This window comes from Eucyclogobius newberryi, unplaced genomic scaffold (genome assembly GCF_026437365.1).
Source record: "Eucyclogobius newberryi isolate DKJ021-1_F unplaced genomic scaffold, fEucNew1.0.hap1 SCAF_20, whole genome shotgun sequence".
Taxonomy (NCBI): domain Eukaryota; kingdom Metazoa; phylum Chordata; class Actinopteri; order Gobiiformes; family Gobiidae; genus Eucyclogobius; species Eucyclogobius newberryi.
This window is the reverse complement of record NW_027315835.1, coordinates 8,994,732-9,009,843: the sequence shown is the minus strand read 5'-3', so window position 1 is coordinate 9,009,843 and position 15,112 is coordinate 8,994,732. Positions and strand designations below refer to the sequence as shown.

General features: G+C 39.0%; 1 protein-coding gene across 1 annotated transcript in view; it reads left to right on the top strand.

Annotated features, from left to right (window-relative positions):
• vcla (vinculin a) overlaps window positions 1-15,112 on the top strand; it is a 48,635-nt gene that overhangs the window by 8,388 nt on the left and 25,135 nt on the right. The window contains exons 2-3 of the mRNA XM_072455626.1: window positions 12,049-12,119; window positions 14,102-14,252. Coding sequence (XP_072311727.1) covers window positions 12,049-12,119; window positions 14,102-14,252 — 222 coding nt within the window. The remainder of the gene's footprint in view (window positions 1-12,048; window positions 12,120-14,101; window positions 14,253-15,112) is intronic.

Below are 15,112 nucleotides of genomic sequence, written 5' to 3'. Positions count from 1 at the left end.
CAGCTCTATAACGTTATAGGAAAGCAGGATTTCTTCACAGTGAGATGCTGTATTTTGCACCACAGTCAAAGGTTCCCTCCAGCGTCGACCTGGTTCACAGCACTGGACACGTGTTCCCTCGCATGCAGTCGTTCTCTTGTTTTTACATTTTAAGCATATAAAATACAGAACTTCGAACCAAACACGGAACGCAAATAACACGAGACATCAATGACATGACATGAATTTTTACTTTAAAGATGTGTTGGGTGGTTAAATTAAGTCATTGATATCTATTTATTAGAGCTGTTTGCGGTTGAACCATCACAAAACAGTGTCTAAACGTGCTCTAAAATCTAAAAATGATGGTGACACTATTGTTCTTGCTCTATTCGGTAACAGGTACATTTTAGTAGCTTTTATCCTACTGAACATTTACTTCTGACTTTGTACTCTTCAAAACTTGTTGGTGCAGTTTGGAAGGTGTCCGTGCTGAGGTTTCTCACGATGACGTAAGTGTGAGAGTTTTGCAACCGACATGCAGCAAAACTTTTAAAGTGGTGATCATTGTGAGCGGTTGAAATATAGTCCAGTTTTATTGCAGTGGAGCCAGTTCCAATGTCAGAAAATAAAAACTCAACATGAAACGGTATTAAAGTTCTTTTTTCCAGCGATTTCTGTGGCAAATAAGGCTAGATTTTTCAAAATGTAATATAAAAGACGAGAAGACAAATGTAAAACGTGCATTGCGATCCTAAATGACGACCCAATACTTAATAAAACTAGACAAAAACACATTTGGATCCTACATTGTTGGTTTAGTTACAATCCCAGAAAGGAAATGACAAGTACAAGTAATATTTAACTTTTTATTTTACAAGTTCTACAAAATCATGACTTGTAAAATGTTTTGAAGTGCATTTGCTGCTATTTAGAACTTAATGCTGTGTTTGTGCGGCGTCTTGTATTGTGAATAGAACAAAATGCCAGTGTCTTTGGGCTGTGGGTTAGGGTTAGGCTAGGGTTAGGCTAGGGTTAGGCTAGGGTTAGGCTTTTGAATGGACTAAACCGGCAGCGTTTTATTCCAGGCCTCATTATTTTTATGGCTTCTGTTTATGGCCCAGGATGAGGAGGAAGAATCCCAGTGATGTCGCGCGGAGCGGATCGACTCCTAATGCCCGCCTTCCTGTTTGTTTACTTCACTGGTTTCACATGACGATGCCCTCAGGACGAGATGCAGTGATGATCTAGAATGTACAGTACAATGTGTGCTAAGAAATGAAGCTACAAGAAAGTGTTCTCATTGAGTTTGTGGTTTTAGAGAAACTTTAACAGGTTTAAAGTGTGAAAAACAAGCATGGTAGTTTTGCTGATGTGTGACAAGTGCTACTGTTGCATCTTTAATTTTCTATTTTTGGCAAAGTTCACTATGAAGCTTGTAATTTCTCCTTTTGTGCTGTTTGGTTGGACTAATATTTTAGGGAATTGTTTGTGGAGCAGTGCTAATTTTTGCAAGAAATGTATAGTTTTATTGTTTGGGTTTTAGTTTTAGTCGACAAAATGCTTGTGCTGATTTAGTAGACTAAAATCTCTGGTAGGGGGGTGGGCCATATCCCAAAAAGGGATATCACAATTTAGATTTTTTTTCACAATTTTTGTAAACTCAGCATCTTTTATATTGCCTTGAAGATGTAACTATCATCAGCAAGTTCACACACTCAGCAGTTGGTTGCATTCAGCTGTCACTCACTGGGAAAAAGTCTTTGTTTGTGCAGCTTTTAAGAGAAAATGAGTAAATCACAATATGTTAATTTGACTAAAATGGCTACTTTACAATTTGAATCGAATCGCAATTAGAAAATCGCAAAGGCTGCAATTTTCAAAGTGCTATAATTTCCTCAACAAACAACAAAATAACCTGTAGAAACATGCCCTGAAATACAGAGTTTAGTAGATTGTCAGTTCAGTCTTTTTGTCAATTTGAATTTGAGCTTTGAACAGAATCCTATTATTAAAAAAAAAAAAGATGAAAAGTCTGCAAATTGTGCATCCCTACTTGACAGGAATGAGCCCACAATTCTATTCAATTTTTATTACCATTAAAATGACCTTATTTGGGTTTTTCAGCGTAACAAATATTCCCGTATGAAAACCACCTGCTTTTCTTTATAACCCGATGTCAGAGTGCCCATTACTCACAGGGAAATGCAGACTGTTGGAGAGGATGTGGCATGTGGCAGCCAGGAGGCAAATCACTATCACGTGTTTTGGGATTGGACAATATATGACATCATCATCCCACTGGATTTCAGAACTCTGTATTTGGGCCTCAGGACTCCTGCCATGGATACAATCAGTAGATATCTATGGAGCGTCCTCCTAGCAGCAGCATAAAAGACCCTCACAAAAAAATAGATGACACACATAAAATACCGCCAATCATGGACTGGACTAACATTATAATGGACATTCGTAAAATGGAAAAAAATTACATTTGGACTTAACCAGAAAATGTATGAATTTAACAGGCTTTGGACTAAATGGGACATTTTTCTATACGTTTTTTGTAGGCCATGATTATGTTTTTTCAATCATTGGTTGGATGTCTGCTGTTTTTAATTTGTGTCTATTCTCTGAAAATAAAAACATTTAAATAAAAAAAAGAAAAAAAAAGAAGGAAAACCACCTGCTTAGGCCGAGAAGAAAAAATTGTGTGTTTCCTGTAACCCGACCTACCTGGATTTCAAAATAATGAAAACCCGACCATTTTATCGCAAATTTACTGGCCGTACGTTTCGAGAGTGTCAAATTGTGAGAGCGAATCCAAAAGCTGCGGGAAAAAATCATCTGTAAGCTATGAAAATCGCTGCACGTTTTGTTTTACCTACGGGCGCATTCATGTTTGCAGAAGCGCAGATGCTCTATTTGGTCAGCGTGCAGACCACATGGCGGGGGCGCCCAGTGTTCCAGCGCTGAAGTTATATGCCCGCTTTACTTGTGGGATATAATCATATAATCGTTTTATGAGCAAACATCTTTCACAAACGTGGTGTGAGTACAGCGCCAGATCAACTCGGGGAACTTGCAGCTGTTCAGAGCAGCGATCAAAAAGTGTAGTTTGTCGCCGTGAGCAAACCAGCAAGAACTCGTCACAGAGCGGTGTTGTGTTGCCTGTGATAGCACGTGTGAACGCAATGATTGGAAACATTTGTGGAAATGACAAAACCAAACAATCCCGTGTTTGCTCATTTCCTCGTCAGAGCCAGGCCACGGAGTGAATAGAAGCCCAAGCCCCGCCCCGTCTCCCGCGAGTCAATATCTGCATACCAATAGCGCCACTTCAGTGTGAAGCGCTCACTAATGAGATGAGAAAACTGTCTGCAAAACCTGTGCAAAGATTTTGAAATATAAAAAAAAAAAAAAAATCCGACCTACCGACCTGGATTTTACCGGAAACACAAATTTTTTTTTTTTTTTTTTTTTTTTTTGGGCCTTATGTAGTAGATGCAGATTTTAGACTGGCTGTCACACAGTTCTTACTTATACCTCAACTATAAATAATTTGTCATAATGTTGCATAGCATTTACGTCACATTTGCAGAAGGAAAGGTCTCCTCGTTGTGTTTGAGCTCCACTTCTTCTTTCATAGGAAATAAATGCCTCTTCAACTCAAGCGTGTTACAGAATAAAGCACTTCCTGCCACCTGTTGCTCAGCGCCCCACACATTACTACGGACGAACGGGTTGAAATCAGTTTTACATTTCTGTTTAGACCTGAGGGAGACGGCATTATCTGGTCCGTGGGCGCGGCTTGGATTCTTGAGTTTGATGGAAATAGCATGACCGAAGGAAATGGAGGGAGACGAGGAAACGCAGGAAGTGCACTCGGGAAGAGCAGCTGCGGACACCGAGCACACGCGTTGACGTATTTACAATGTCCAAAGACACCAAAGCAGATTAATCACGTCGCAGCCTCTTCTGGAGTAACTTACTCGGTGCACGGTTATGGTTTATTTGACTTTATTGTACCCACGTGTTCAATGCATTAGACTCGTCCTTCAAACTTTGTCAGGAGCATCAACTGACGACAGCGTGGCCCAGATTTTAAGACCGTAGCAGAGATTATTTAGTTTGGACACATTTCGAAAGCAAAAGATCGCGATAAGTTGGACAATGTGAATGAAAAAAATGTAGAAAAATGAAGCATTTCACTGTCGTTTGATCATTGTGGTAATAATGGTCATTCATTGTTGAATTGTTGTTTTTCTTAAACGCTAACATTTTATATCGTGACATCACTAGCCAGGAGGAACGTGCTGGAGCTGCAAGATTGTGAATGTTTTAGTCCAATTGTGAATGTTTTGGTCTGAATATGTAACTGTAACTGTAACTGGGCATGAAAGAATCACAGAATCCTTGAATACTTAAAACTTGGGTATAGTCACGGTGTTGTTAAAGGCTGCATACAATATACTGTGTACAATATAGTTTGAGGAAACATTTTTTTAATGAACAGAATATTTAGTGATTCATTCATCATTCATTCATCTTCCCACTGAGAATATGTAACGCATCGGCTACAGCTGCACCAAATATCTTTCTCACTTTCTCTTTTTGTTTTCCTCCATTATCCATCACTTTGTCCACTGGAGTTCGTCCTTAACCTGCTGTCGGTTGTATTTTACAAATTTGTGCATCTGTCGTAGTGCATGAACTGCAGTCAGATAAATGTTATACTTTTGTCTGTATTTAGTTCTGATCTGTGACAGAGTTTTACATTTTGATCATTTTTTAAATTGCAATATTGATCTAAAAAGACCACATCATGGAGGCAGGGTGGTTTTCTGCATTGTTACCCAAGTAACTGGAACTTGTTAATTGTGACAAATTTGTCATTTTGATCAGACTGATCAAATCATCATTCAGACCTTGTCCACACATCTGCTGTGAATATTACATGATTTATTGGAGTGACCGTCCGGTCTCTGAGGTCCTGTTCAGAGATCAGACTGATGTCACAATTCTTTTATAGAGGAAACGGATGGAGAAGTGATTTCTGATCTATTTCCTCAATTGAAGGGATCAACGATGAGAGATGACAATGACTCCCACAATTTGGACTGGGAACTGCCAAGAACATGGGGAATAGATACATGAATACAGATGTGTTCTTTTTATACAGTATTGAATAATTCCCTTTAGGTCAAAGGATGACATTCAAATTATGTTGTGCTCAATGTTACTGAGGATATCTAGTGTATAGAAGATGTCAAGTAGTTCACAATCAACAAATAATTGATTAAGCAAATTGCTTTCCATGTCAATAATCGCTTGATTACAATTTAATTAATGCAAAAACAATGCTGCGTTGTGATTGTGCTCGCTGGTCGGATCTCAAACCACAGACATTTTAATTAAAATGTATTCAATTAAAATGTACTAACACAGACATTATTACATAGTTATAATGGAGAGAATGTTTGTTGTTCTTGACATTAGCTTCCTGTGAATGTTAGCAACATAAGGGCACATTAATAACTGCAGAACCTGAAAAATCCCACCTCCAAGGCCGACGTGGACACAATAAAAGTGTTGCATACATATTTCACAAAGCCTCGTCATGACAATGACAATCAGTCAAGACAACATATGCCTGACATCGACTTCACAGTTGTTTCCCAATGAATAACATAGATGGAGACACACATTTTAAAGCATACTTAAAGGTGCACTACGTAACTTTACCGGTGAAGGGTTGTCCCCTATGTTGTTGTTGTTATGGCATCAAAATGATCGTTCTTCATGGAGACCAACTGATCACCTGACCAGACCAATTTACAGGTTTTAAAAAATAAATGAATGCCATAGGGTGGAACATTCTTGGCAAAGTGACATGGTACGCCTTTAAAAGCATCGGGACATTCAAAGATATCAAACTGAGTGCGTGAATTGAAGGCGCTTAACTTGTGTAACTGCTGGACATGAAAAGAGCTGACTCTTCAGTCCATAGTTGGCGCCAGAACATTGCGTCTGCCGCTCTCGCCCGTCGCCATGGCAAACGCAGATCATTGATGTGACTCTGTTGAACAAGTGAAAGGCGGGCTCTGTGTTCGGGGGCCTGTCGTTTTTCTCACACTGGTCTTTTCTTTCGCCGCGAGCGCAATGGATCGATGTCGACAAAGAGTGGCCTGTTTCCGAAAGACCTGCCACTTTATCGCCACTTCACAGAGACGCGCGTTTCCTCACTGTTTCCACTTCAACCGCAGCACAGAGTAGAGTGAAAGACGGACAGGGAAGACACTAAAGAGATGTTATTAACCATGGCTGAACAATGGCTGGACAATGGCTGAACAATTTCTGACAAGAGACCAATATAATACCTATACAATTCTTGCAGCTAATTGTGACCATTGTTGTGAGTTATTCTTATTGCAAAACACCTGCAATGTCAAGTTACAACATATCGACTTCTATATTTCGTAACCAAAATAATACTTAACTACCGTATTATTATTATTATATTTTCCGCACAATAAAGCGCACTGTCAATGAATGGTCTATTTTCCATAATTTTTCATATATAAGGCGCACCGGACTATAAGGCGCATTAAGCGAAACAAAATGTGCACCACACAAAATCTCTTCGAGGTCAGTAAGAACAACCAGAATGAATCCATATATAAGGCGCTGGATTATAAGGCGGAATGTCGTTTTTGGAGAAAATGAAAGGCTTTCAAGTGCGCCTTATAGTGCGGAAAATACGGTACATTGACCATGTCCTTGATCCTCAGTTGGGGTAAATGATTTCACTTTTCTTTGTGTGAACAGTTTGAAATCATAGCGAATATCTGGCTCTAGACTCTGTGTGTTAAAGTGTTTTTGTTCCAGTTAGCCGTTTTTGCGTTTGTAAAAGTTAATAAATGAAAGCAAAATAAGGAGCTAAGGCCGACTGCAATTTGTCAAAAAATGTAAACACAAGTGCGCCTCAGAGAAGGACTCGCTCTGCATTGACCAAGATGACAAAAATACAGAGAAGTTTGGTATAAATTGCCACTCTTCTCTTTGGTCGTATGATGGTTCTAAGTTTAATCTTCACTGTGAGACCAAAGACCGACAATTTTGACACAAGATTTTCCACGAAAGACATTTTATTCTCTGCCTATATCGTACATTCTCAGGTTGGATACAGATTCAGAGCCGTTCATTTGCAGCATCTCTCTCACAAGTTGACCCAACAACCAACTATACAAATCACCATCAGAACGTTGCAATTTAATAGCACACATAATTGCACGAAACTCTGATATTGTCACATTCCACTAAATACATAGAAATACCTCGTAGTAGTAGTATTTTGAGCTGAATGTCTCTGTCTATTCCTGGAAGAGGAAGCAGTGTTTGCGGTTTGGGCTGCGGCTCAGATGAATAAGTCTTGAAATAGGACGGTTCCTCACTGCTGCACTTACATACTTCTACTCCATGTACTCTAACGTTCAGGACAATGACCAATGGAAGCTAAAAGGAAAAGCAGCAGTAGCAATAAGAATGGAAGAACCCTTTGTCCATTACTTCCCATGTATTGCATCAATACTATTTCCTTTTAGGGCTGGGAAAGCACAGGGTCCCCCACGATTCGTTGCGATACACTGCTCACGATGCGATAACATCCCGATTTTGCGATACATGCGATAATCGATATATTGCTTATGATATTCTACAATACATCACCATTTCTTTTAAAAGAACCCAATGCATTTTAGCAACGTTTTTCTTTGTTAAACTGCAATTTGCACAAACTCGAAATTAAATGCACCCTTTTTAATCATCAAAACAGTCAAAATGTCCAACAAGTTTCCTTTCTTTAAACAAGACGCAAAAGTGTAGTGCGGTCACAAATTAATTCGGGAAATTATAGCAAAAATTCCTCATGGCGATATATCGATACAAATTTAGTATCACGATATATCCATATTTCGATATTTTGGCACACCTCTATTTCCTATTATAATTATATCCTACTGTTATTGTTATTAATAAAAGATACATCACACTTATCTTGACAAGCTGAAATCCGGTTTGTTGGTGAAGTATTTCCGGGGCAGCGCTCACAAGAGCAAGTTCTGTAATCTTGCTAGTAGCTGAACAATGGATATACTTTTATCACAGGATTGGGTTTTTGTGTCTTAAACTTTGCTTTCAGGGACTAGAACTTAAATATTTGTTTGTTTTGTTTAGCAGTAGGAATTAGGAGATTGTAGATTCTGGTCGATCCTGGTGCAAGTTTCAGCGTAAACTCATACTACACATTCAGATTGATAATGGTTCCGGTGAAAAACATGTCCAGACACTCTTGTAACCATCAGTCCAATCAACCATTCACTTTAAGCACATTAAGTAGTCTTGGTGCAGACGTTAACCGGAGGATGGGTCGGGATCAGAGAGGAAGAGTCTGGTGGTCCTGTGTGAGGGCAGTTTTGATTGAGGAGAGTAACATCCCACAGGACAAAGGATTTTGGTGCTTGTCACACTTTGCTGCTCGCTCTGATCTTACAGGGAGTTCAATGATTTGTTGACGACACGATGAAGTTAATGCTCTGAATGGATTGTATTAGTTGGACACGATGCATTGGCTGATCATCTTCCTGGCTGCTTTTGTTGCCGTGTTTTTTTGTTTTGTTTTTTTTGACGATCTCATGACCTGATAACCTTTTGGACGAAAAGAAAACCTTTGCACAACTCGGCAACTGTCCACACATAGCATTGTCTTTGCCTGAATGTACTTCCTTCTGCCTGTTTGAATAGTGACACAACGCATCGCAAACCGCCGTCGCCTTAGATTTGTTTAAGACCGAACCCTGATTTTGTTCAAGTCTCAACACGAAGCACTAGCGAAGTAGTAAAATTGCCGCTCAGTCATGGCGCAATCTCCCAAAGCATCTTGGGAGATTAAAGTAGAGCTGTGTCTCCCCTACACTCCCGTCACATTGTCTGAAGTGCATAAAGTGCAAGCCGACCAGTTCATTGTAAAAATAGCCCTGAGTCTAAGAGTTGTGTAAAACTTCAAATACGGCTGTGAGACATTTAACTATTTCAGAATCAAACAAATAATAATAAGAACTGTATATCAATTAAGAAGTCAGTTAAGATCAGTGTTTTGAAGTATAGACTTTATTTGCCGTCTTTATACCTGTTCTACCAATTGAGTTGGTATTTGTGGAGAAAACATTGAAAAATCTGTTGAACATTACAGGAAGTGACATCATCACACACTCATTGGACACTCATTCCAGTCAAAGTTTATGCAGAATTTACACAAAGAAACAACTTTTTTGACTCTCTAAACAATAATTTAACAAAATAAAGTAGCTCTCATAATGTCTCAAATGTGACATTAGAGGGGTTTTTGCCCAGGGTTTGCTGGGTAATTTCCTAGTGTGCTGAAATCAATTACTTAAAAAATAGCTATTTTGTAATAACATTTTTAGCAAACTTCAAAATATATTTATCTTAACTGCATTTCAGTACAATGAGTGGTCCAACCTGTCAGAGGCACTTTAATTAATTATACCGGTAATATAAGCTAAATCTTTACCACAATTCATGTACATTTAGATGTAACTTATATGTATATTGCCTGTGATCACTCAGCACGTGACCGAGGCTGAAGAGAAGGGGAGGAAAAGTCTCACTATTCATTTTTTAACATCATATTGCCCATCTACAGGCCAAACTAATGATAGAGCCTGCATTTTATTCACTTTATATTTATTCTATACTATCTGAATTTGCTTATATTTGATCATTCTTGGCTCAGTTTATAATAATCAAGCAAAGACGTCATTGCCCTCCTTTTTTCTTGCACTTGGAGTGACCGTTTGGATTCGGCCTGACGGACAGTTTTAGTTGTTTGTTGTTAATTATAGAACTGGCATCCACTCAGTTGGGACCGCTGAGCTTCAGTTTTAGCTCTGGATGACCTTTGACCCTTTTTTTCTTGCCATTGCCTGTGGTCTGCCAAGAGGAGAGCGAGCACACAGTACTCCTACTTTGTTTGTACCCTGTTAGGAATGAGTTGCTCTACTAGATGCGTTTGCCCATTAAGGTTATGCAAATGACGCATAGAGTCTTATTGATATATTTTGACAAGAGACAAAAGGCAGATTTAAGCCATTGTACTTTTTGTGTGAGTTCCAAGTCTCCATAAATTGACAAGCCTCAAGGTCATCTGCTTTTAGAAATTTCAAGTTCAACAGTTGTATTTTGGCTTGAAAATACTTTATTACAACGGTGTTTATTATTATTTACTTGCTTACTTTACTTTGTTTTGTACTTAGTGTAACTGCATACTTTTTGCTTTTCCTATGTTACTTACTTACTTACTTCACTTACTTTAAATATGTACAGTAGGTAACTATATAAGTACTTATAATGAAACTGTAACAATACGAGAACATTTCAAAGGACTCTAAGCAATGTAACACGGGGTCAAGAGTGAAGAGAGACATTCATTAAGTGGATCATTTTCACAAATGTAGTCCTTCAATGCCCACTAACCCTGCCAGCACACACTTGTCCAAACACAAACAGGTCAATGATTATAATGGCAGTTTTATTTGCTTAAGCAGCAAGAACAATGGTGGCCTTTTACTCTGGTTGCCAATGGCGGCGTCTCATAAAGAGGTAAATATAGCCGGTTACTTCCTGGCTGTAAAACGTGGAGGAGTTGACAAGCGTCCCGGTGCGCGAGCGCATGTGATCTGTCAGGTCTGTCCCGGCAGAGAATGAGGTCATCGCTGTAAGAGAGAGAACGAGAGGAAGAGGGGGGAGGGAGAGGCGGGAGGGAGAGGCGGGAGGGCGGAGGCGGGAGGGCGGAGGTGAGTCATTCTGGCGTTCCAGCTGCTCTCTGCGTCCGAGTCTCTCCACGAGTGATTGGCGGCAATTGAAGCCAAGCGTCCCCGAGGAAGAAAGTTGTGGCGAAAAGACTCGAGCGTCGTCACACTGCGTCGGATTGAATTAGCTCAGCTTTTGGAAATGGATCAGAGTGAATATGTTCCAGTGTTGTGACTTTTGTAGTGTTTTTTTTGCTGGCGAATTCAAATGAAAAGGATAATCGCCATGCCAACTCGGCAAGCAGTGCAGCGATTGAAGCATGGGAAATGAGCTGTCTAAAATTAAAAAGGGATAGTGACATATCATTTTTTTCTAATTTTATTCACAGCAATTAAATGTGCAGAGGAGAATTTCTGCAATATTGGTAATTTCTTCACCAACAAGATAATTTAAAATACAATAAAGTTCTTGTTTATTAGTGAAGCTATACGTATTTGTACTTTTCTGCCTTTTGCCTCATGTCCATCTACATTTGTCTACAACGTTTATTACCTGGAGTTTGCTGTTGAAAAGGTGGCACAAAATAACAAAACAGTTTAAAAAAAATTGCCATTCAATTTTTTTTTTTTTTTTAAATATTTGCACTTTTTAAAACAAATGTGTATCTTTCTGCTGAGCTTCTCACAATTGCTTAAGAATTTGCAAAATTTTCCCAAAATTTTTTTGACGTCTCCTAAGCACTTTTTTGCATTTGAAAATAAAAAATAAATAAAAAATCCACTTGCACGTCCCATCTCCAGCCATTTTGATTTATTCTTATCTGATTTGTTTGTTTACATTATTATGTGACGATAACAGACATCTGTTAGAATAGTTTGGGGCCCATTTGGCTGTCGGCCCCCTGGAGCTCTGGGGTATTAGATGTAAACTCATTTCAAAATAGCTGGAGGTGTTGACTGATGCAAATCCGTCTGACTGATGCGTAAGTCACCAGCAGTGTCTCCCTCCTGTCACCCTGTCACCCTGTCACCCTGTCACCCTGCCTCCCCCCAGCACTGACCCAGCTCATAGTACACGGCGTTATTGGCTTTTTATTCACTACATTACAGTTTTCTGGTTTTGCTCTTATAATACTGTTATGAATCCTGTCATTAGAGCAAACCAGCTTCTCTTAAATAGCCCATAGTCGTGTACATTTGTCACGTTAAAATTTAACTTATTATATTTCCCCTTTTCCAGGTGGGGAAGGAGACGGTACAAACGACAGACGACCAGATTATGAAAAGGGACATGCCGCCTGCTTTCATCAAGTAAGTACTGTGCAAAGCTGCTTCCTACACTGCTGATCTGTTGTTTACGATGTGTTTATTGGTGTAAAGTTGAGGTATAATGTTGCTTCTGCTGTAACACAAACGGAGTTAAGATCTACACTTAATTCTGGGCCTGCACTTTGTGATTTTTGGGCTGATTTTGTCACCGTTACACAACAATTTTCAAACCAGGCCTAAAAAATCCATCCATCCATCCATTTTCTATTGCTTGTTCCCTTGTGGCCTTTCATTCATAACATATAAAATACATTATCAGCGTCATACAGTTACACAAAGAATGAATGAAAATGAGCAGAAAGAAGAGCAAGCTTATGTTATCTGCCCCCTTTTCAACTTGCTTTTACTTCCTTTTCATCTACACTGATATTTTACAAGCTGCAATTATCTGCTCACGATGAATGCTGCTGGTGGTACGGCCGCAGGGATGTCAGACACGTTCGATTATCGCGAGTCGTGTGGTCCGATAGGGTCCATACTTTCTTCCTTCTGATGTTTTTTGAGTTTAAATGCGCTGTATGAGAAGACAGCGGCTCCACATATGCATCCTCTGGCTCTTGTCACTCGTAGCGGGTAAACAATCGCTCCGTAATGAGTTTGGGACGTCCTAAAACCGTACAAGTTGCAGCTTTTTATTGCTTAAACGATTAACTAGTTCTCAACGACATCAATATTCACGCTTCCTGTCCTTCGTCCATGTACTGTAAGACTCTGGGATGGAGAAGGAGAGTAATGGGGGGGGAGTGTGGAGCGAAGGTCAAGGGGCTCCGACGCATTTGGTGCCTCAGAGCCACATCGTCACCCTGTCGACATCCATCAGCACACAGGACAGGAATGCAACTCGGCCTCTAAATATAGTGTGAGGGTCCGTTCCGCGCTCTGTTCACTGAAGGACTCGACTCGCCGTCTCTCGCTCGACGCGTAAGGCAGAGCGAAGGCTTTTTCAAGAATTGATGATGGTTGTTAGTCATTTCAGATGGCCTTTATTTGGCTATTGATTTGCTGATTTTGCAAGACACGGATCCACAAATGTTGAAGCCGACCCGTTAATTTATTGATCAGTTAATGAAATACTCATCAAATAATCATTGCTTGGGCTAAAAACATGCCATGTGCTGAAATTAGAGGTTTATTAGCAGGAATTACATCTACAGCGTGTAAAATACAACGTGTACATTTGGTGTTGATGGGAAAAAAAAAAAATCTTTTGTCTGTAAATATACTCCATCAGGATGACCTTATATATTTTCACTTTTGCGTCAATGAATTGGTTGTCAAAATACCTTTTTTAGTTGCAGCTGTATTTTCTTTTGTCTTTGTTAAGGTCCACAAATTTATAAATGAACAAATAAATTCCTCATTCAACACAAGAGACAATGACAAGAGATTGGAGAAAAACGGGACAAATAACACTAGAAAAAATATGTATATACAAGATAAAATAAATTGTACACATCGACTTTTAAAAAAATAAAATAATAATGTATAAAATACAACTTAAAAAAGAAATATATAAAATTAAATAAAATTGTGTGCGGCATTGTTTACAGAATGGTTTAGAGATATACAAGGAAAGGAGCAGAATAAAGTTACTGTATTTGTCTGCCCTTTTTTAACTTTGAGTGTTGGAGTGGACATGTACTTGACCTCTTTGACCTCTTACGGCTCTGGATCCAATGTGAAAATGTCTGATATTCTTGCCTTGCGGCAAAAGAAACACGCGGTTTATCTCAAGGCAAATAATCTGTGGGAAAACTGGAACTTGAAAAGGTTTAGTCTCGTCATTTCAATTGACAGAAGTAGCTCCGTTTTTATTTCAATATGCAATAAAATTTGATAAATGCAAGACGGATACGTTTAATGACATCTTAACACCGGGAAAGATAATGCACGTTTAACTAGATTGGATGCGTTTTCCTTCGACACAGCTTTAAATGTCACTTGTATCCGTCCGTTTGCCTCAGAGTGGAGAACGCGTGCACAAAGCTGGTCCAGGCGGCTTCCATGCTCAAAGCCGACCCGTACTCTGTCCCTGCTCGAGATTACCTCATCGACGGCTCCAGGGGCATCCTCTCCGGGACGTCCGACCTGCTCCTCACCTTTGACGAAGCCGAGGTAAGCGTGTTCAAACTGGTTACATGTCATACTATATGACAGAGCTGCTCTGTTTATCACAAAATGAAAGTTCTCTGACACATTAAACACAGGATTGCAATGAACTTTAAAGAACTTCCACTTGAGGGTGGAAAAAAGCAATTTCCAGGTGTGCTAAAATACTGAAATAACGATATATTGTGATACTTACTTCATATCACAGCTATTATTGGATCAATTTTACTACATTATTATAATTTTGTCACAGAGCTACTATTTTGTTGCTTATTTACAAAAATGAAACTTGTAATGCAAAAACATTTGGCATATTCACTGTTTTGCGTTGGGAATGTAGTGGATTAAAAAATAAATACTGGTGTTTAAATGTATTTTTTCCTTTTAAAAATGTTGATTTATTGCAGAATCTAATTTGGGTGAATTGTGTATCGCATCAAATTGAGCAACCCTAAGATTCCCAGCTTTAGTCCATATTCTTAAACCTTTGTGGGGAAAAAGAGACTAAATTATATTGTATATACATTTTCAAATGTATTTATTTGGATGAGAAACAAAAGGAAGCAACTGGCCTGTATCTATCTCCGACTGTTGTTTGTTTGTCATAGTTCACCAGAGTGACACTTTCTGTTTAAAACTCTTGCCCTTTAAATTAGATTGTATACCGTATTTTCCGGATTATGTCGCTCCGGAATATAATTCGCACATGCCAAAAATGCATAATAGAGAAGATAAAAACATATAAGTCGCTCTGGAGTATAAGTCACATTTTTTGGGGAAATTTCTTAAAATTAAATCAAAGACCAAGAACAGACATTTCATCTTGAAATACAATTTAAAATAATAACAGATTAGAGAACATGGTG